The sequence below is a fragment of the Protopterus annectens genome, chromosome 7.part1 (genome assembly GCF_019279795.1).
Source record: "Protopterus annectens isolate FY-2018-M chromosome 7.part1, PAN1.0, whole genome shotgun sequence".
Classification (NCBI taxonomy): Eukaryota; Metazoa; Chordata; order Ceratodontiformes; family Protopteridae; genus Protopterus; species Protopterus annectens.
Genome location: NC_056740.1, coordinates 191,203,063 through 191,226,140, shown reverse-complemented (window position 1 = coordinate 191,226,140; position 23,078 = coordinate 191,203,063). Strand labels below are relative to the sequence as shown.

Sequence of the window (23,078 nt, the reverse complement as noted above, 5' to 3'; positions counted from 1 at the left end):
AGGTTTGCCTCTGCCATCCTGCAGAGCCTGATATCACTGACACAGAATGCTCTCCATCTGCAATAGTTACATAGCTTCGAGAGTCCTTCCAAGACTCAGTACTGCAGCATTGACATTGAAGAACATAGTCCACTTGTGTTTGTAACTTACCATAATTAAAGATGTAGGAGTAGATCAGTGTTTCAGTACCATTTCCCTCTCACCTCCCCTCTGTCCTGCTGCCCTTGGGGTTGAGATAGGTACCTGACTTATCACCTTACCCACCCACCAGCACTCCATACTCCATCTAAAGTGACAGCTGCTACTGGTAGGGTCAGTGGAGCAGATCATGCTCTACCTGAGGACCATGTGGATATGGATACCTCTTTCAAGAAAGACCTGAAGGTAGTGCCGGGCAACAGCCCTTTATATCACCAATGTCTTGATTGACATCAACCAACAAAGATGTCTGGAGACAGAATCTCCTGTAGAGGTATTACAGATATTTTAGAAATTGTATAAAAAAAAATGTAAAGCAGAGAAATGTGGAAATCAAGAAAGAGTGCAAATGGAAATATTTATGGAAGACTTAATTGTATCAAAGTTAGAGGCTGATAAGGCTCAACAACTAATAATTAATATAGAAGGATATAAGATAAAACAGTGATGTGTAATCAATCTGTTGGAACGTCTCCAGAAACAGATGGTATTCCAGTGGAAGTTTGGAAGTTAAGAGGGAAGAAAGTGATAAAAATCTTGAAGATTTTGTTTAACATTATTTTAAAAGGAGGGAAAGCACCAGTATCTTGGTAGAAAACTGTGGTGGCTGTATTACCCAATGACTGTAAAGACCTATCAGGCCCAGATACATATAGACCCACTTCAATTGTAAACCGTGATTGGAACGTGTTTATGTCTATACTAACTAAAAGAATGGGAAAAGTGTTGCCAAAATTGATAGATGTTGATCAGTGTGGTTTTGTGAGGGGAGGCAAATATTTGACATTAATAGAACAATGATGATCCAGAGGGAGGCAGAAAGTAATAACATGTTACTGTTGATGGGTCTTGATGCAGTGAAATTATTTAACAGAATAAGTTGGGGGTTTATAAGCAGGGCAATAGAAGCAATTGAATTCCCCAGTACAATAATAAGGTTAATTAGGAAAATATATTAAAGATTGGAGGCAAGGGTTAAAGTGGGAGGGTTCCTCTCTGATAAGCTGTTTGAACAGAGAAACCAGGCAAGGGCGTCTTCATTCTCCTTTGTTATTTGCTTTATATTTAGAGCCATTGGCAAGGAAAATAAGGAGCTCATAAAATCAAGGATAAAATTGGTATGGCATTCAAGAAAAGTTGGCTTTAAGAACTCTTAAGTTATATATTATTTTGCAAGGTACAATAACTAGGCTAGACTAGATAGTAATTATATTTCACAAGCACATGTGCATTTACTTGAAAGCTTCAACACACATCCAGTAACTCTTTCTGATCATGCACCAATAAAAACTAAGATAAAAATGCAGGGTAATGAAGTAAAAATAAGACACTGGTGCTATCTCACCTATCTGTTAAAAAGGGAAGAATTTAAGGAATGGGTAGTGGATATTCTTCGAGAGTTATTAAGGAAGATAGAAATATATTCAGAAGATAGTAACTGGAATAAAATGAAATTGGAATTTAAAAATAGGGTTGAAATAAAAGAGAGATATGGTTAAGAAGTAATAGAAATTAGTTACATGGGCTGACAAAAGTTAAATTATTGCAAAATAAGGGGAATCTCACAGAACACGAGGAGGAGCAAAGGCAGAGTGCTAAAGAGAAAATGTGGAAGTTTCTTGATAATATGCAAAAGTTTAGAAAGATTGAAGTTAAGCAACTATTTTTTAATAACTCCACAGCTCAACAACTTTTAGCACAATGATATAGGCAACAAGAACATTGAAAGGGATGTTGCCAAACTTAGGGAACCTATAACAAGTAAAGTAACCAGAGATTCTATAGAGGTTTTTGAGGTATTACGGAAATTTCTGAAAATGTGTATAAAGCAGAGATATGTGGAAATCAAGAAAGAGTACAAATTGAAATATTTATGGAATAGTTAATTATGCCAAAATTAGAGGTAGATGAGGCTTAACAACTAACAGTTAAGATAGGAGATGACAAGATAAAAACAGTGATGTACATAATCAATCTCCAGGAAAGACTCCAGGAACAGATGGTATTCATGTGGAAGTTTGGAAATTAGGAGGAAAAAAATGGATAAAGATCTGGAAGCTTGTGTTTAACAGTATTTTAAAAGGAGGAGAAGCACCAACATCTTGGAAGAAAGCTGTGGTGGCTGTGTTACCTAAAGATGGCAAAGACCCTTCAGACCCAGCTTCATATAGACCATTTCAATTTTAAATCACGATTATAAAGTGTTTGTCTATTGTAGCTTAAAGAATGGCAAAGGTGTTGCCAAAATTGATAGATATGGATCAGTATGGTACTCAATAAAAGTTGGCTTTAATTGCAGATATTTTGCACTTGATAAATCCATAAAAGGACATCTCAGTGTTGCATTACATTTTGAAACAGTTTCATGTCTTTTTGGATTATAAAATTAATGATGAAGATAAAACAAAGGCTATAACCATAAATAATGCACCCACACATGAATTGATTCAGCAGTACCCATATCCATGGGGACACGATAAGATGAAGTCATTAGGAGTATTGATTAAAAGGGATTATTTTATAGCAGCTAATGATATTTGAGAAGAGACTAAAGAAAAGATAATAAAAAATTGAGAAATTGGGAACTCTTATTTATGGATATGGATAGTAAGATACAAACAGTGAAAATGTTTTTAGTCCCTTTAGTCTTGTGTATGGGTTAGGCATACTTTTATCACCTGGAGAAGTTGTGGGCAATAATTAATAAAGAATTGAAGAAATTTATCTGGGAGGGAAAGAGGGCAAGAATCTAGTGGGATAAATTGATCCTTTCAGTAGAACAAGGTAGCTTACCTTTACCTGATTTGAAGGGATATTTTAGAACTACACAGTTAAGGCTCATATATATGACACAAGCAGAACGCTATAGTTCAAAGTGGAAAGGGATGATAATGAAGCAAGGAGGAAGTTCAAAAAATAGAGTGGGATTTTGTATCCAGATCCTTAACGAGAATAATAACAATCATACAGAATATTATATTCATAACATAGCAGAAAGTAGTCTAAGAAGGAATCCAGTACAAGAATGGAGTAAGGAGATTTTGAAATTAGGGATGACTGCAATTAGACATACAGAAATTAGGCAAGAGGGAGCTTGAATTTACTGGAGAAACATGGCAAAGGAACCAAGATACTTGGAGCAAATAAATCACACAGGAAAGGTAATAGAGTGGAAGGAGGCAAGAAGACATTTGGATTGCAGGCTAGAGACTGCTTTCCTTATCAGGGCTTGATCTCAGAGTACAGGCAAAGACAAAGAATGTGCATTTTAAGTGAAATACCTACTTTGGTACAGTTTGTTTAGTTGAATCTAGAACAAAATCTGCTGTTAAAAAGGGACAATTACTATGGGATGTAAAATATTGCATAGTAACTATAAGAATCAATCAGGGGAAGTTAGAAAAGATTGGAAAGAGAGATTGGAAAAGCAATTTAAAAGAAAACAATGGGAAGACATGTATATGGCTCCTAAGTATGCAACCAAGTCCAGAAGGTATAGGATCTTTGCCTGGAAGTGTTTGCACAGGTATTTTTATATCCCAAGCAGACTACAAAGATTTTTCTTTCTCAAATACATACAGTAGCAAATGTTGGAGATATGATGGAGACGATAGAGGTAACTGGGAACATGTGCTTTGGGACTCGTTCACAGATTTTAAAAATTCCATGCAGACTACTGTGTCAGAAATATTAGTGAACAAATGGCTGTAAGTAAGGAGATGATTATTTTGAGCTGGGATACGGGGTAGACATAATAAAGCCTTATGTCAGTTCTGTTGCCAGTGGAAAAAACAATTAGAAAATGGAAATCAAAGTCTACACCAGCTGTATTTGAGGTATTAGATATTGTAAAAGAGATAAAGGAAAGGACAGAGGGATCTTTAGAAAAGGGAAGGAGCAACTTACGTAGAAGTAAATGAAAATTATGGGAACAATACATGCATAATAATGTTCATGAGGAGGAGTGAGGTATAGGGGAAGGTAGGAATTCAGCATTTTTGTAAGGTTAGACTTATGGTAGTAGCAAAGAAAATACATGTGATGTATATTGTACTTAAATGGAAAAATGTTAAAATGGTTTGATTTCTTTTTTTGTTAATGTAGATTTGCCTGTGTCTTAGGAATAATTAAATAAAGGCATTTAAAAAAAAAGAAATTTGGCTTTATTTGCACATATTATTTTGTACTTGATAGTAAAAAGAACACTGCTTTGGTATCTAACACACAGGTTACAGGGAATGGTGATATTTTTCTATCAGAAAACCTTTAGTCGACAGAAAAAGGCATCATTTTTTTAACAGAGAATGTAGAGAAAAGAGGCAAGGGGCAGGTGAAAAGGAAAAAATCAAAATTGAACATGGAAGGATTGAAGAACATTACTGTAAGAAAAAAGAGAAAGGCAGATGTTGACTACGTGGCTCAAGCTGTAGATGTACAATACCACCTGGATGAGAATTTTATACACAATGAAAACTGTGGGAGTAATAAGACTAATGGTGATTAAGATCTGTCCTTCGTAACAATTGGCGCAGCAGATATTACTGTATTAGAAGCTGAAGATTCTTCAGAGCTGGCCAGCAAAGATATTCTTGTAATTGGAGATTCAATTATTAGAGGAACTGATACTTGTATTTGCAGAGAAGATAATGAACATTAGATAGTGTTATGCTTACCAGGAGCAAAGATAGAAGATGTGTGACAAACCTTGGAATGCCTTAATGTAAGGAAGTACGGATCCATTTTTATTTATGTTGGTACAAATGATGTCATCAGCAAGGATTCTCTGACTGTTAGTAGGGAACTGACAGCCCTCTTAGATAATATAGCTTATACTGGTGTTAGGATGTATTTTTCACAAATCACCTGTAGAAAAGATAGTCAGGTCACTGTGGATGAAAAGATTTTTTGGGTAAATACCTAAATGGAAAAAAAAATGTCCTGTTTTAAAAAATGGAAATCTGTAGAGCATCCAAGCCTAGTTTGGAGCACACGTGTATTCAGACAGGGTGGCGTGCATTTGTTAAGATCAGGGATGAGAGTTTTTGCAGCAGGTGTTTTGCAATATGTGACAAACACTAGGCAGGATTTTTGCTAGGTTGAAAATGTAACAATTCACAGACAGCAACATTTGATGCATATCTGATGGTTGTTAATTATAGATGAATTAATAATAATGTTTTTTATTGGAAAATTTGCTATGTTCCCACATTGCTGTTTTTACTGTTTGTGAAACATGGTTAAAGAACAATGACTGGAAACCAATTCATCAGGGTATAAATGTTTTTACTGTAACAAACATTCTAACAAAAAAATCAGGTGGAGGTGTTATGATAGGGATTAAAGATAATTATGAAACCTGTGATTCTTACATGCTCAATGATAGCACCAATAAAATAGACTGCACAACTGTGACATTAAATACAATCCTAGGACATATAACAATTGTTGGAATGTATAGGCCACCAAAGTCAAGTGCAGATTACCTACAGGAATTCATACATTTCTTGCATAAAACACAGGAGGGAAGAATATTAGCTGGGGACTTAAATTTACCAGAAACAGACTGGAATAATAATTGATTCAACAACATTAGTAAAGAAATTATTCACAATGTATATTCAGGAACAACAATTGCTTCAGATTGTAAAAAAACCTACTAGAAGACTGAACATACTAGACATAGTTTGTGTTCCTAAAGATATTACTGTTAACTTCAAGTCATGTTTTACCACCATTGATGTGCAGTGATCATGGGATTATAAAGGTTAATTTGTTGCTAGATAATTCTGCCAAACCGAAATCTAAACCAATGCACAGAAGGTTAATTACAGATTATATGGAAGCAAAACAGTCACTATGTAAAACTAACTGGAGTGAGGTGTTCAGTGGAAAAACTGCAAATGGAATGTGTAAAGGTTTGAAAGAGAAGTTGTTTGAGTGCAAAAAAAATGTTTAACATCAGGATCTAGGCATACAACGTCAGGGGGATATATTTCCATAAGAACAAGATATCTGATTAAGATGAGAGACAAATATTTAAGAAATGGAAGAGAGCTCGAACTACAACTTTGAAAACTGAAATAAAGCTGGACAAGCAGATTAAGCATAGTATGAGAGAAGATCAAGAAAAAATGTTAAGAAAATTTATATAAAGATATTGAGGATAATAGGAAACATTTTTCTAGATACATAAGATGTGGAAGGAGTAAAGACTCACAAATTGAAAAACTGTGTGCAGATTCTAAAATTTATTCCCAGACACAACAGATTGTAATTTTATTCAAAAAGGTTTGACTTCGCAAAGGAGTGATAAGTTGTCCTAGTGGCATCCAGGTAACCCCAGATACTGGAATCAAATTAGATTAAATTGAAAAAGAGCTGCACAAACTGGATCCAAACAAAGCACAGGGAGGAAATGGAATTAGTAACAATGACCTGAGAACACTTCAGCAAGAACTTACGGTACCATTATATCTATTATTCACTAGGTCATATAAATATGGGGATATTCCTCAAGATTGGAGACATGCGCTTGTTAAACCTGTCTTCAAGGGAAAGGGGGAGTAGGACAAACCCAGAGTCATATAGATCCTTAAGTTTATTTTCATGTTGTGGAAAAATAATGGAGAAGGTAATGTTGGATAAGTTATTGTCAGAACTGCATAGTTTGGGACTTGAAACTATATGTAGGATCATAAGATCATAGGAAGTTACTAGGCTATTGGCCCTGAGGCCCTTATAAGCCTAGCCAAGCATTTAGCCCATGTTTAGAGAAGTCAACACCCAAAGCCCCTGTCCAGCAAGGACACAGTTGGAATCCCAGGGTTGTATTCCCTGTTTTATATCCAGTTATCCAGGCTGCACTTAAAAAAGGATAATGAGGTACTCTACTTGACGTGGAGGGGGAGTCTGTTCCACAGATGGGGGAGTCTCTGGGACACAAATCTGTCCCGCCATGAAGTCCTGTTGATGTCACAGACCAGTTTGAGGTCTCGCATGTGGGTTACTCGAGTGGAGTTTGAGTTGTGGATATGCAGCAGTCCCATCAAGGCGGGGTCTGAGATTGCTTTGTATGTCTGACAGAGGTGACCTCTGAGGAGTCTGTATGAAACTGAGTAGAGGGACAGGACTTTTAGCCTTTCTGTGTAGGGTAGATATTTGCGGCCCTGAATTCTCCTGGTGATGAACCTCTGTGGTCTCTCCAGCTGCTGCATGTGCTTTGCGACGTACATGCCGAAGGGGGCTTTGTACTCAATAATTGGCCTTGTAAAGGAAGAACACAGGGATGTTATGACCTCCTTGTCCCTGGATGAGATACCCTTATTTATGAGATGGGCCATGTAGAAAGCTTTTCCATACAATGGAAGCAACATGGTGGTCAAAAGTCAGGTTGCTATCAACCTGGGTGCCCAAATCTCTCATGACTGATTGCGTACTTAGGATGTTGTTATTAATGTGATAATATATGGGGAATTCACTCTCCCCAAAGGGGATGATGATGCATTTTTTGGCATTCAGCTTGAGGCCATGTTTCTGGCACCAGTCATTTGTTTGGGTGGGACCCTCTTGGAGGACGTCCACATCACTTGGGGAATTGATGACGGCGTCCAGCTTGCAGTCATCTGCAGACTTGGTCAGCCATAACCCACTGGTTTTGGCCTGCACCTCAGAAAAGTATACCCCAAATAACAGAGGCCCCAGGACCAATCACTGGGGTATGCTGTTGTGACAGTTCTACTGCTTGAGGTGGCTTCCCCTGTTTTGATTAGGTGGGTTCTGACAGTGAGCCAGTTTGCTACCCATCTGGTAACATATGGATTGATGCCTAGTTGAGAGAGTTTATCTGTTATGCCGGAGTGGGGAAGAGTGTTGAAAGCGTTGGCCAGGTCAAGGTAGGTGTTGTGCACCATCTTCCACTCGTCCGTGGTTTTAGTTACTTTCTCAAAGAAGTCGACCAGATTTAACAGACATGACCTCTCCTCATCAGCATACATATGTTGAAAACAGATCTATTACCACCTGTAACATGATCTGATATTGTTAATCCTAGTTCATTCCTTACGTATGGGTATCGGTTCCGACCTCGGAACAGAGCTGGCCATTTTCCAAGCTTGCGTCAGCTACAAACTCTCGAGCTAAACTCTTACCCATAATGCCCCTCTCCCTGTTACCTCAGATTTCATTTGCCACATTGCCATTCGGTCGTGTCAAGCTGCTTCTCTTGAGCTAAGTATAGATCTTTGTTGTCAGACTAGTCATATATATAACTTTTTCTGTCAGAAAAGTTTCTATTTTGTTGTCTCTTACCCTATCGCATTTAGCGACCATATTTTCTTGAGTTTTCTTCTCTTTATTCTGCACCTTTTACCATGAGGTATTTCTCCCTTACCATCATTGGTGACCTCTTCCTTTTCTTCATACCTTCGGGTATTTTTTTGTACCATTGCTGGTACCCTTTCTACTGTCCCCTTTTTCTATCATGGCAGATAAGAAAGGTAGTCTGGGATTTAAAAGGTGTTCTGATTGTGGACACAAATTACCTACATCAGATGCACACTCTTTGTGCATTTATTGCTTGGGTGCGTCCCACTTATCTGTTGACCCGCCCTGTGATATTTGTAAAACTTTTTCTGACAGAACCTTGTTGGAAAGGAAAAATAAGTTGTTGCTGAAGGAACTTCTCAAATCTCCCTTTTCAGAGGCTGTTTCTGGGTCGGAGGCTTCAACCCCTCCTAGAGCCCATAAGAACATTTTAGATGATCCTACTAAGGCCAAGTCTTTGCCTTCATCCCCAGGCTGGGGACTCCCGACAACCAAGACCTAAGAAGGCTAAAGTTTCTGCTTCGGAGCTCACTCAGTCAGCCCCAGTGCTTTCGGCACCGAGGCCTTCAGCACCATCAGTGATATTGGCTCCATCTTCTACTGTAGCCTTTACTATATCGGCACGGAGGAGCTCCTCGGTTCAGACTGTTACGACTACTACATCGGCACCGACCGTTCAGTCGGCGCAGACCTTGACCACGTCAGCTCCGACATCTTACTCGGAACCGATGCCTCAGTTATTGGCTCCAATTTTGTCAGTTCCAGCTTCGGTACCGGCAACCACTTCAGCACCGATCCTTGTGTCAGTGCAGACTGTGACCTTGGCACCAATGATTTCCTCGGTGAAGACACCCATAGTCCAGTCTCTCTCAGCACCGTTGTTCTCGGTAAGGACTGGTGAGGTGGGCACCGAGCTTGTCTCTTCTGTGGACAGACCTGTTTCTTCCTCAGTCTCTGTGAGGTTCACTAGAAGCCTTTCCAAACACAACGTGTTGCATCTTGTGGATCAAGTGCTTCTGGCCAGAGGTATCCTGCCCCCCAGGACCTATCCTTCCTTGGGAGGTGATCACCCATCTCCAAAGACCCCTTCTTATTCTCCTCTTTCATTGCCCTTGATGTCCATTGACATAGCACAGTCTTCCCCCTCTGCGGTTCCCTTTATAGATCTCACTAAGGAACCGCATTTGCCTTCATGGCAGGAGAGTTTTAATATGACCCAGGATGACAGTTGTGACATGCGTAATTTGCTGTACCACAGCCATCTGGGGACTTCGAGTCGGCAGGCTGAGCCACTTAAGGGAGGGGTGACCCCTTTCCTGAGCACTCACCCCTCTTCAGGTGGACCAGCCTTTCAACTGATGGAGAAGGCTCTGGCTTCTGCTGGCGATACTGTGCTGTCTATCCCCCCGCCCTCCTCTGGTACACTGTTTTCACAAGTTGCACCTAGCGGACACCAGGTGCAAGGGCATCAGGACATATTCCCACAGGAAACCCCTTTTCCGCTGTTTTCTCCAGCTTCTCCCTCTGAGGAAGTCCATCAGAAAAGTTCATGTAAGAGGAAGCACATGGACTCCACAGAGGAGTCCCTCACTGAAGACACAGACTTTGATGAGGGGGAAGGATCCCCTCGGTCACCCTCTGCGGTATCCTTTGGTGATATCCTCAAAATCCTTAAACAGAGAGATGACTGGCAACCCTCTAATCCGACCTCTGAGGAGTCTGTGTTCCTGCAGACCTTTCGCTCCTGGCCCTCTACCTCCTGGGTTACTCCACCTGCCGATGAACTTGTCCGGCTCATCGTGCAGCGTGCGTGGAAGGCTCCTGACACCATCGAGGCTATTCCCCAGCGGCCAGATAAGATTTTGTCTCCTCTTGCTATGGATCCCCATTGGTCTAATGGTCTTCCTGTGGATGCTGTAGTGGTGGCGGCCGCAATAAAAAAGGATCTGGAGGAAGAAGAAAGCCAGACTGTCCATCTGCCTAACAGAGTCCCGGGCCCTGGACAGGATAGGGAAGCGCACCTTTGCATCAGCGACCTTTACTATCAGGTCCCTGAATTATATGGCACACTTTACCAGGCTTCAAAGGGATCTGACTTATGAGCTGTCTGAAACCTTGGCTGATGCCATTTCTGATGAGGTCCGTGACAAAGTGGCCTCTCAGCTGGCCACCATTGAGTCGATATCTAACTCCTCTATGCGACTGATATCTCACACATCAGAAGGAGTGGCTAAAGCAGCAGGTTCAGCTGTGATCTTGAGACGACAAGCCTGGATGCGCTTGTGCAGTTTCACGGAACCCTTTAAGGCTTCCTTTAATGCTCCCATTGAGGCCTCTTCATTGTTTGGACTTAAAGTTAAAAGCACACTGGCCAGATGTGAACAGGAAGGTACGACCCTTTCTGCCATAGGTGTCAGTTATTCTTCCCCTCAACGTGCTTTCTCCTGAAACGAAAAGAGTGGGAAGATATGGTTCAAGAAATCTCAGGGTCCTTTTCGTGACACACAGGCTGAGTTCTCCCCTAGAGGCAGAGGGGAAACTCACAGGGAAGATGCTCCTTTCGGGGCAGAGGGGGTCCGCGTAACCAGGGTTCCAAGGCCTCTTTCCCTGGCCAATCCTACCAGCGCTCCTGAAGAGCGGCCCATCTCCTTTGCTCTGGAGGTGTTTGGGGGTCATTTCTCCTTGTACCCTTCTGCCTGGCTAACCATCACCACCAATTCTTGGGTACAAAGGATTATAACCAGAGGTTATCATATCCCCTTCGATCTTTGTCTTGTCTCTTCAAAAAACCTTCCCGACGTTCCACCCAGTCAAAGGGAAGAAGCAGCACTAGAGATAGAAAAGCTGCTAAGAAAAAGAGTCATCCAAATAGTCCCTCCAGACCAGATAGGATCCGGATTCTACTCAAGACTATTTTTGGTGCCAAAGAAAACAGGGGACTGGAGACCAATTTTGGATCTCAGTGTATTGAACAAGTTTGTGAGAATACAAAAATTCCGGATGGTCACAATACAGTCTATCCTCCCGCTTTTGGAAAAAGATGATTAGATTTGCTCGATAGATCTTCAAGATACGTGCTACCACATAAAAGTGGACAGGCCATCAAGAAGATTTCTGCACTTCTGTGTGGGAGACAGTCGCTACCAGTTCAGAGTACTGCCCTTCATACTCTCTACAGCCCCCAGAGTGTTCACAAAGTGCATGGCAGTCGTCACAACTCACTTGCGACTACAAGGATTCCAGTTGTTTCCATACCTAGACGATTGGCTCATTTTCGCCACCACCAGCCATCTATTGGAAGAAGCCCTGGCATACTCTCTCCTCGCTGCACAAAGGCTAGGCATAACCATAAACTGGCAAAAATCCAATCTCACCCCATCTCAGTCCACAGAATTCATAGGGGTTATCTTGGATACAAAGAACTGCAGAGCTGCCATTCCAGAGCACAGAATTCTAAGGATAAAGCAACAACTGATCCTAATCCTTTCAAGGGAGAAATCCACAGCTCACTCTGTCCTACAGCTGTTGGGTTCCATGGCAGCCTCCATCACTATTGTCCCCCTAGCCAGGTTTCATATGAGGCTTCTACAATGGCTACTGCTCACCCAATGGTATCCTTTTTAGCATCCTCTTTCAGCCAAGAATCAAGTAACCCACAGGTGCAAACAGGATTTAAATTGGTGGATGACTCACAATCCGTCACAATGGTCTCACCCCTTCTCCCCCCAGCAACCCAAGGCTACAGTGACCACGGATGCCTCCCTGATGGGGTGGGGGGGCTGTGTCAGGGACAGACAGCCCAAGGCACTTAGTTCGAATTGGAGGCCCAACTGCATATAAATGTTCTAGAGCTGAGGGTGGTGCTTTTGGGGTGGCAAGCATTCCATCCCCTGTTGCCGTCTGGGACGATTGCGATTTAATCAGACAACATGGCGGTGGTCTGGTACATCAACAAACAAGGTGGAACCAAATCTTACCCCCTTTGTCAAGAGGCCATGAGGATATTGCAATGGGAGATGGCTACCAACCTTTTTCTTCTAGCAACGCACATTTTTGGGAGTTCCAACAAGGTGGGGTCCCACGAACTGGCACCCCACCTAAGTACCATGTTCAATCATAGCCTCACCTCAGGCTTTGTGCCTGCTGAATGGCACACAGCGATGGTTATCCCACTCCACAAGGGGGGAGCCACCACGGACCCTGGGAACTACCGCCCCATTAGCCTGACGAGCCTGGTCTGCAAGGCCATGGAACGTATCATCATGGAACTTATAAACAAAGACATTGGTAATCTCCAAACTCTGGACCCCACCCAGTTCGGGTTTGTAAAAAGCAGATCATGTCTCCTAAACCTGATAGACTTCTTTGAAGCAGTCACCAAAGCCGTAGACAAGGGTAAGGTGGTTCACACAGCCTATCTAGATCTTGCCAAGGCTTTCAACACCATCCCCCACTCTGGAATTATAGATAAACTCACTAAACTAAGTATAAATCCCTATGTCACAAGATGGGTTGCTAACTGGCTCACTGACAGAATCCACACAGTGAAAGTAGCAGACTCCAAATCCGACTTCAGACCAGTGACAAGTGGAGTACCACAGGGTTCTGTCCTGGGTCCTCTCCTGTTTGGTATCTACTTCCCTGAAGTACAGGCTAACACAGAAGGTCTTTAGCAAATGAAGTTCGCAGATGACTGCAAACTAGGAGCCATAATCAAAACTCCTAACGATGTGGACATCCTACAAAAGGGCCTCACTGGGACAGATGCCTGGTGTCAAAGCCATGGCCTCAAGCTCAATGCCAAAAAGTGCAGTGTCATACCCTTTGGTAAAAGCTCTGTACCCATGACCTACAACATAAGCGGTAGTATACTTAACACTGAAAGTGTGATAAGAGACCTTGGGACACAGGTGGACAGTAGTCTCTCCTTTGATAATCACATTGCCACAGTAGTCAGGAAATCCTTCTACATGGCACACCTCATCACAAAAGGTTTCTCATCCAGAAAAAAAGAGGTCACTGTTCCCCTCCACTCATCACTCATTAGACCCATTATAAAGTACAATGCCCCTTTTGGTATGTACCCCACAAGACATCTACAACAACTGGAAAGGCCACTGAAATACCTCACAAAGAGGATTACCAGCCTCAAACAGATGCCCTACGCAGACCGTCTCAAACAACTCCAGCTTTACTCTGTCACATATCACCTACTCAGAGGTGATCTCTGTCTAACATACAAAGTTATGTCAGACCCAGAGCTATTGGACATGCTCCATTTAAAGAAATCCCAATCCCTCCGAGCTACACTCTTTAGGGACCTAAACCTTGTCACCACAATAAACGGAACATGCCGGAGGGATAGATTCCTGTCCCAGAGACTTCCCATACTCTGGAATAAACTACCTATCGATATCAAACAAAGCTCCTCATTAGCACTCTTCAAGAAAAATCTTGATGATTGGATGGGAAATAGGAAATTCACCTTGGGGATCACCACTGTGGCTCTGCTCGACAGTGGCACAGGAAAATTATTTTCTTGGGTGGCAAAAGCCAGGATACCTTTTTGGCTGGGCTTGTATAGGTCCCAGGGCTGATAGCCTAGTACCTACCTATGAATCTATAGCAGACAGACTCAGCAGGTGCATTCTACAACCTCACGAGTGGTCCCTGAAGCCCTTGATAGTGGCGAAGATCTTCCACCTGTGGGGCCGTCCTTGCTGCGACCTCTTTGCATCCTCGACCAACTACAAATGCAGCAACTACTTCGCTCTGATTCCCCCTCCAGGACAGTCACCCAGGGACACTCTAGTCCATGATTGGCCGTCGGGTCTTCTTTATGTATTCTCACCTTTTCCCCTCATTCCCCAGTTTCTGAAGAAAGCCCGTCGGTTGAAAAGCAAGGTGATCCTCATAACACCATATTGGCCTAGTCAGATTTGGTTCCCCTTCCCTTGGCCTCACCTACTAGATCGACCATGGATTCTCCATCCAACCCCGGAGTTGATCTCACATCTGCAGAACCTGATTCATCCCAACTTGAACAGCCTGAAGCTCGCAGCTTGGCTACTCCAATTCCCTTGATTGCCAGGCAGAATGATCTTTCTTTACCAGTACATGATATTCTCATTGCATCTCATAAGTCTTCCACTAGAATTACTTATCTAAGCAAGTGGAAAAGATTTACCTGTTGGCTGAAAGATAATCAAGTAGATCCCTTCTCAGCCCCAGTGTCGGTAATACTAGAGTATCTGGCCAACCTTTTTCAATCTGGTCTATCGGCCTCTACCATTAGAGTTCATTTGGCTGCAATATCTAATTTCCATGAGGGTGTCCAAGACTCCTCTCTTATGTCACACAAATTGTGCAAGACCTTCATAAAAGGTGCAAATCACATGAAGCCACCCTTTAGAGAACCTATTCAACCAACTAAGGGATCTGTCATTAGTTCTACAAGCTCTGACAGTGCCACCCTTCGAACCAGCTTCTTCTTGCAACCTCAAATATTTGTCATGGAAAACCTTGTTTTTGGTCACCATTACTTCTGCCAGACGTATCTTTGAGCTTCAAGCTTTATGCATGAAGAGTCCATACTTACTTTTTCATAGAGATAGAGTGTCTTTGAGAACTAATCCGTCATTTCTGCCAAAAGTGATCTCTGAAATGTCCATTACTCAAACCATTGAATTGCCAGTTTTATTTCCTAATCATTCAAACAGAGGAGAGTATTGCCTACATACCCTAGATATTCATAGGCAAATCCATTTTTACTTAAACAGGACTAGCTCCTCTCCTAAATCTGACCAGTTATTTTTGGCCTATTCTGGACCTAGATTAGGATCTGCTGTTGCTAAGGTCACATTAGCTAGATGGTTGAAAGACTGTGTGACCTTCATTTATACACAACGTAATATTCTGTTGCCTACTACCATGAAGGCTCATTCGACAAGGTCAGTGGCAACTTCTGCTGCCTTCCATGCCAGAGCTTCTTTACATGACATCTGTGCAGCTGCAACTTGGGCTACGCCTCATAACTTCATCAATCATTACAAATTGGATTTGGCCTCCAGGGGAAGAACATCTTTTGGTTCTGTGGTGCTTAGGAATGTCCTTCCATGAGAGCCTCCCAGGAATAGAGGTAGCTGGGGACTCTGTCCCATACATAAGGAATGAACGAGGATTAACAATATCAGATAAAGAAGTTATGTCTTACCATAACGTTCCATCTGTATTGTTGATCCTCGTTCAGTCATTACGACCCTCCCTCCTTCCCCCTCCTGTGGCTTCTAGTGGATCTCACCATCCGGTTCTCTTAGGTCATTTGACCAGAGTTAGCCTCTACCTTCTTTTGACTTGCAAACTCAATCTGAGGTAACAGGGAGAGGGAGATTATGGGTAAGAGTTTAGTTTGATAGTTTGTAGCTGACGCGAGCTTGGAAAATGGCTGGCTTGGTTCTGAAGTCGAAACTGATATCCATACGTAATGACTGAACGAGGATCAACAATACAGATGAAACATTATGGTAAGACATAACTTCTTTTTCTATAACAGTATAATAACAGCTGTGAATGAAAAATTGTGCTGTGATGTAATTTATATAGATTTAACTTCAGCATTTGACAGGGTCATACACAAAACACTGATCAATAAATTACTACAACTAGGTATTGATGTACTCTTGATAAGATGGATAGCTGCATGGCTAACAAATAGGACATGGCAGGTATCATACAGCATCTGGACAGGTGAAATCCTTGTTTCCAATAGGAATTCATACATTCCTTGCATGACAGGGCTCTGTCCTAGGCCCTTACTTGTTTAGATTGTATCTTTCAGTCATAACTTTTGCGTCTGAGGTGTTCCACAGTCTATATGCAGATGACCTAAAACTGGGTAAACTGATTACATGTGTTACAGATAAGGCATGTCTGCAAAATTACTAGACTAAATTGACCATTTGGGCACAGGAGAATAATATGCTGATAAATATATAAAAAACTAAGCATTTGAGATTTGGGAGACATAAATTGAAAGGTAAATATTTAATACAGCACACAGTTATTGAAACTGTAGACTCATTTAAGGACCTGGGTATATGAGTAGATTCAGCTGTGAATTTTTCTAATTGTATCAACCAATTCGTTAATGATAGTTATGGAACTATAGGTTGTATAAAAAGATTTATAAAGTCTAGGAAATCAAAAATGAAGTAATTCTTTGTTATTTACATTAGACCCAAACTTGAGCATGGTCTATATTACATAGTCGAAGTCTTATAACTTTGAACATGCAATGTTCGAGCCATTATGTTCGAAGTTACACAACTTCAGCTATGGATAAAAAAAAAAAAAAAACAACGGAAAACAAAATAAACTGTTTTAAGCAGGGGGGCAAGCCCCCTGCACCCCCCGCTACTTAAATATACCAACTCCGAGATCGCACCCCATTGAGCAAAATGGAAACCTCCGTTTATGGAGATTTCCATTTAAACACTCGAACCTTTACAAATTCGAACTTACAATCTCAACCATATGAGGTTCGAACTTGTAAAAGTTCGACTACGTGATAGGAACCCTGGAATAGCAATGTGGAAACCCTATAAGAAAACAAGAATGAGTAAACTGGAAAGAGTACAGCGGAACTGTACCAAGGGCATCCATGGATGTGAAAATTTAAGTTATTATGAAAGACTAAACTATCTGAATTTGTACAGTGTTTCCTACAGATATCTAAGAGGAGATCTTATTCAAGTGTTTAGGGCATTTAGAGATAGCTACCTTTGGGAATGTTTGGGGTTAACAAAAAGTACTAGAGAATCATCAGACAACCTGTGCAGAAGATTCTAAAGGAATGAAAAGTGTATAAATCCATGGCCATGTTTATTAATTTTTCTGTGCTTTTTAGGTTAACTGTTGTTTCATATTTATTTCAGGGGGCCATGTTTATTATCTGTTAAATAGGGTGATTTATGTAGGTTTTTTTATTAGAGGAGTGTCTCCTGAGTTGTTTAGGTTTATTGGTTAATAGGTAAATATTAGGCTGCCAGTCTGCAGACTATTACAAATCTAGACAATAATTATAGGTCAGTAGTTTTCTACTTTAGTTCTGATATATTTTCTTTTTTTAGTGTGAGTTAAGTTTTAATGTATTTTACTAGCATAATGCAAGTTTTGTTAGGATATGTTAGTTTAGTTATAGTTTAGATACAACAAAGTTTATTTTGCCTGTAATGCTATTTTTCTAGTGGCTAGTTGTGGTCAGTGCTTTATTTAATACTATATATTTTTTTGTTCCTCCCAGAATCTTGCCAAGTGGCTTTTCTGCCTTTGCCCAGTTAGCCTATTCATTCTGGGAGGTTTTCCCAAGCTTGGGACAGTCGTATGGCCCTTTGGTTTCTTCATGGGAACCCCCTTCAATCCTCTATTCCCCAGAGAGAGAGTTGTACAGTAGAGAGTGAGTTATCTTTTTGGTCTGGGGGTAACTTACCCTCTCTGTCACTGAGCATCCCCCCTTTCACTCTTCTGATCTTGTAATTACTATGTCCCAAGGGGGAAAATGTCTTCACATTCAGTTTTCCCTTTGGCTACTTTGTGCAAATGCACAATGGTTGAGAGAGCTCAGTTTCCTCAGAGTTCTATTAGGTTAACACCTAGAGATCCCACTATGTGTCACCAGAGCCACTTCTTTCAACCCAGGATAAATAAGTTGCCAACAGTCATTTGATCCCATACTCCCCAGCAATCTCCTAATAGTACCGAAGCCACCAGTCAAACTCATTTTACCTGCAACATAGCCATGACTTTATCCTTCTATGTCATGGAATGAGAGTTTTATTTTACATTTTATTTCTGTATTTTAAGTTTTTGATGTAAAAAAAATAACAAATTTCATTTCTCAGGTATGTTTAATTTGGCAGTATTATTTTTTATTTTTTTAAACAAGAACACTGCGGTGGTGGTGCTGCGGTAGCATTGTCGCCTCACAGTAAGACGTTGTCCTGTTCGATTCTCAGCTAGAGCGTCTTCTGTGTGGAGACATGCATGAATGGGCGTACCTTTGTTGAAGGTTGTGCGTCAGGGCTGGCAACTCGGCACGTAAAAATCTACTGCCAGTCATTAGTGGACCGGAGTTCCGCTGTGGCGACCCCTAACCGGGAAAAGCCGAAAGACACAACAACATTTTTTTAAACAAGAAACATCTTTATTAAATTATCACTTATGACACAAGCAATTACAGTTTATATAAATGAAAACAAACCATACTGATGTAATTTTAGTGGCAAATATTATACATCACGTATAATCTATCTAGTCACTGTCAGTCAAACATTACATAGCTCATTCAAATCCTGCTTTCTTTTAAACCTCATTCCTCGTCTGCATGAATTCTTCCCACAATTTCCATTTTTTTCTTTGTAATTCACTACTACCCTTTTCTAAAGATCCCATTTCCATTTGTTTCATCTCTGTTACTATATTCACTTCTTCTAGTATAGTTGGTTTAGACTTTGATATCCATTTCATAGTTGTTGCTTTTTTGGCAGCCACCATAATTAGACTCAGCAAGGCCTTACTATGTCTAGGCAATTCCGATTAGTTTGGCAGTGTTATTGACTAGTTGCAGCAAAGACAGTATTTGTTTGCACTGTTTGAAGAAGATCTATGTCACTGAGGTATGACTGACTTTTTTAGTGCCTGGTTAAACTGATTGTTACATTTGTTGTGGTTTCCACCGCCAGCTTGATTTGATTTAAAGCTCACAGATTTGTTAAAATGTTTGTTAGGATATTCATCTTCTGTAGTCTAAAAGGGTAAATTCATATCGGTGAGTAGGATAACTAAACAAAAATTGCCTGCATGACCTGCTGGGTACAGACATTTAATGAAATTGTGCCAGTCTCTAGAAGGTTGTTGTGAGGGAGGCAGTTCTAAAGAGCAAGAATGCAGTGGTCTTTGTCCCCATCAGAAAAAAATGACATTTGCTGTTGTAGCAAATGCAGTTTCATTTTGATAGACTGCATTTTTACACCTGATTAAGAAATTACCCTAGATAACCTTAGTCATTTGCAGATTCATTGTTAGTTCTGGAATAGTGAAGGTATGTAAAACAGAGGCAAACTAATAGTAAATCCTGGAACAAATACGGATTTTAAAAGGAATAGCACTAAAAATAAAACAAAATTAATAACTATTCTGTTTAATTAAATTCATACTGTATTAATAAAACAGTCTTGTTATGAAAGTTTCTAACTTTTGCTATTTCAACACAGATACAGAAAAAAATAGAAACGCTTAAAAGTCAGGCAAACTGTAATTTTTGGAAGATGAAAGCACCACCACCAGAAGAAACAGAGGATACAACTGTTAATTGCTCAGAGAAAGCACACACTAGGAAAGCCACAGATGCAGACTGCTTATGGGCAAGCAATGTACCTGCCGTCAGCTCCTTATGGTCAGATAGGAACAGAAATGAAATACCCAGGATACCTTGTGAATCAGATGAATCTGAAGACTTTGTATATTCCACATCTCATACCGCTACTTCTAATGTACAGTATAGGAAATTTAACATGGATAACTTAGAAAAAGCACTTCTAGTCTCCACAGGAAGCTTAGACTATTCCAAAGATTGTTTCGTGACTAGTAGGCAGGAGCCAGTCGAAACCAGTAGTAGTTGGACTGGATACCTTTCTTCAGACAGTAGCATACCATTTGGCTCTTGCAGAAACTCTCAGAAGTCATCTACTAAACGTAATGAATCTGCTCTTTTACATATTTCACCGGAACCTATAGAATCATCAGAAAAAAAACTGGAACAGAATGCAGCAAATTTTAAGTGTCCTCTAAAAGAGCCACAGTGGGTCCCCCAGGAACAGTTGGTGATAATAAATAACTCCTGCCCACGTGCCAGAAATAATAATGACATGCAAATGCCTGGCACAGTACAAGTTTCTCAAGATTTCCTAAGTGCACCAGGCAGCATGAATGGTTTGAGCTGCTCCAGGGATCAAACTGAAATCACAGTACAAGGTAAATATCAAGGTATTTACTTTGTTATAGTTTTTTTTTTGTATGCAGTGTACATGAAAGAGTAAATTACAGTGTAACAGAATATGTTCTAACAAGTTGGGAATTTTAAGTAAAGAATGTTCATTGGGAGTATGTACAGGTAAGCTTCTAGGTTTGTTCTACCTCATACTTAATTGATGAGTTTATACCAGAAGTCTGTGGGAGTTGACTAAAGACAAATGATTACAAGTTGTCTTTGATCTTTCATATCAAGTTGGTCTTTGTTCAAGAAGCCTAGCATTTGAAATGGTAGATATTTTTCCTTAATCTGCTTTTTTCATTAGCATTTTCAATAGAAGGAAATGTTAGCATCCATCTATCAGCAGTCAATCTGTTATGCTGTTTTACTGCCCTTAACTGTTCAAGTGTGTAGTTTTCAACTTTTTTCCACATTCATAGAAAGATTGTCTTTATATCTGTAGCCAGTAAAAAATGCAGAACAATTTAGTTCCTTTTATAGACTGGGTATGCTGGTCACAAATAATCTTTTCTAAACATAAGCATAGCAATTTTGGCACACACATATAACAGGAATATTGTAAAATCATATGTACATATAGGAGCTGCTAAATTCAGAAATAACCAGTATGGTGTTGATATGAATTATGGTAAGATATATAGATCCTAACCCTCGTCTCTCCTTACTTCTTAATGTTGGTAGCCTTTCTAAATGATTTTGGTTGATTTGATAGTAAAGGAAGTTGCTTGTTACACATAAATGTAAGGCATGCTTGCAGTAAAGTATCACCTGACATACAAGCATGAGTTTTTTTTTTTAATTAATAATGTTTCTGCTTGGTTTGGTAGTGAAAGAAGGTGTTTGCAGCACATAAATGTGAGGCATGCCTGAATTAAAATACCACCTGACATGAAAGCATGCATTCTTCATTACAAGCCAGATGTACAAGATATTACAGACACTTACCTCAAGCCTTGCATTAAACAGTAAGAATTTTTATTTTGTGGTTATATTAATTTTAGCAAAGTTGGGGATAAAAGGTGGCTAGGTAGGAAGTAGTCTGTAGTGCTGGTGAGCATGATTAATTTAAGGTGACTATTCAACCACCTAAAAAACAGGAGAGGAGAATCCTGTTTTGTTAAGTTGGAGGGTGTTGAAGTTAATGAGCACAGGATGTTTTTAATTGTAGTTAGATTTTTTTCTAAACCAGTTTTGGAACATACCCATATGAGTATTTGCTTGTAAACTTTTAAATTAGGGTATTTAATGTGCATTGGCAAATAATTAGTGGACTATCAGTGTCACATAGCTTATACATTTAATGTTGCTATAGTATAGGTATTCAAAACTAGAAATTGTAAACTAAAATTATAAAATTATGCATTCAGTTGTTGGGTTTATACTCTACTGACCTGCAAGAGCTCTTTTCCCATAACTCCATCTTGATATTTTTCTACTTTCCATATATATTTATCAATGGACACAAATGTCCCTTTTCAGTGGTGACCTGGCATCATTGACTAAATGACTTGCTGAGGGTCACACAAGAGGGAAATGGAGGTAGAAGAATCTAACTCTAACCACTCTGACTACAGGAAGTAACTCATTAGCAGCTCAAATCCTTAATAATATTTTTGATGAAAGCTGATGACTGATGACTTCTGAATGTAAGAAGAAGCTTATTCCCATAACTCTCAACTGTCCAGATTTTTACAGAGTGTCCAGATTTCCCCCTCATGTTTTTTGGTTTGTTCCTCATAAAATGTGGTTTTCTAGATTTTTGTGGCAAATCAATGAAGATTGAATTCACTAAATAATGACAGGAATGTGGGTTTCAGATTTCATACCCTTCAGAAAATGCATGGTAACACAAGACCTTTATATTCTAACTTTCTAAGTTTATAACAGCAATATTTAAAATGTGCCCCTATTTTTGGGGGTTTTGTCCAGATTTTTTGTGCTAAGAGGTTGAGAGCTATGAGGTATTCTGTAATCTTGAAAGGTGTTATGAAGTCTATGTATTTATTTTTTTCTCACCTGCTGCAGGCAGATTCTACAAGAGGTGTGCTTTTTTTCAGAATTTTTGGGAGTATTCACTAGAAAGTAAACCTTCTGTATTCCACCAAGCTGTGGATTACTTCAACTGACTGTTTGCATTAAGTGTAAATCTTCCAGGTGTAAATGCTGAGGGTCCTGAAACCTAAATGAAATACCTACTTTTGTGGGTGAGACATGGCTTACAGAAGGAAAGAAATAAAACAGGGCATAGTAGAACATACTCATTACAGTTAACTAATTTTACTGAACTGAACATGAAAAATCGTAGAATACAGTGTGTGGATGCTTGTGATATAAAAAAATTGCTAAGTGCTATGACAGACTCTCTACTTCAGGCCAGTAATCAAGAAGCCTCAGTCTTCATCACTGACACTGGTGAGAGTCAGACACTAAAAACAAGAATGAATTTGCACAGTATTTTGAGATGTAGTTCTCTGCATCAAGCACATTTTCCCCTAGGAGCATACAGGGA

The 23,078-nt window shown here is 40.1% G+C and overlaps 1 protein-coding gene across 1 annotated transcript in view; it reads left to right on the top strand.

Annotated features, from left to right (window-relative positions):
• The window catches only part of IRAK2 (interleukin 1 receptor associated kinase 2), an 862,709-nt gene that overhangs the window by 803,359 nt on the left and 36,272 nt on the right, over window positions 1-23,078 (top strand). The window contains exon 12 of the mRNA XM_044078636.1: window positions 19,791-20,550. Coding sequence (XP_043934571.1) covers window positions 19,791-20,550 — 760 coding nt within the window. The remainder of the gene's footprint in view (window positions 1-19,790; window positions 20,551-23,078) is intronic.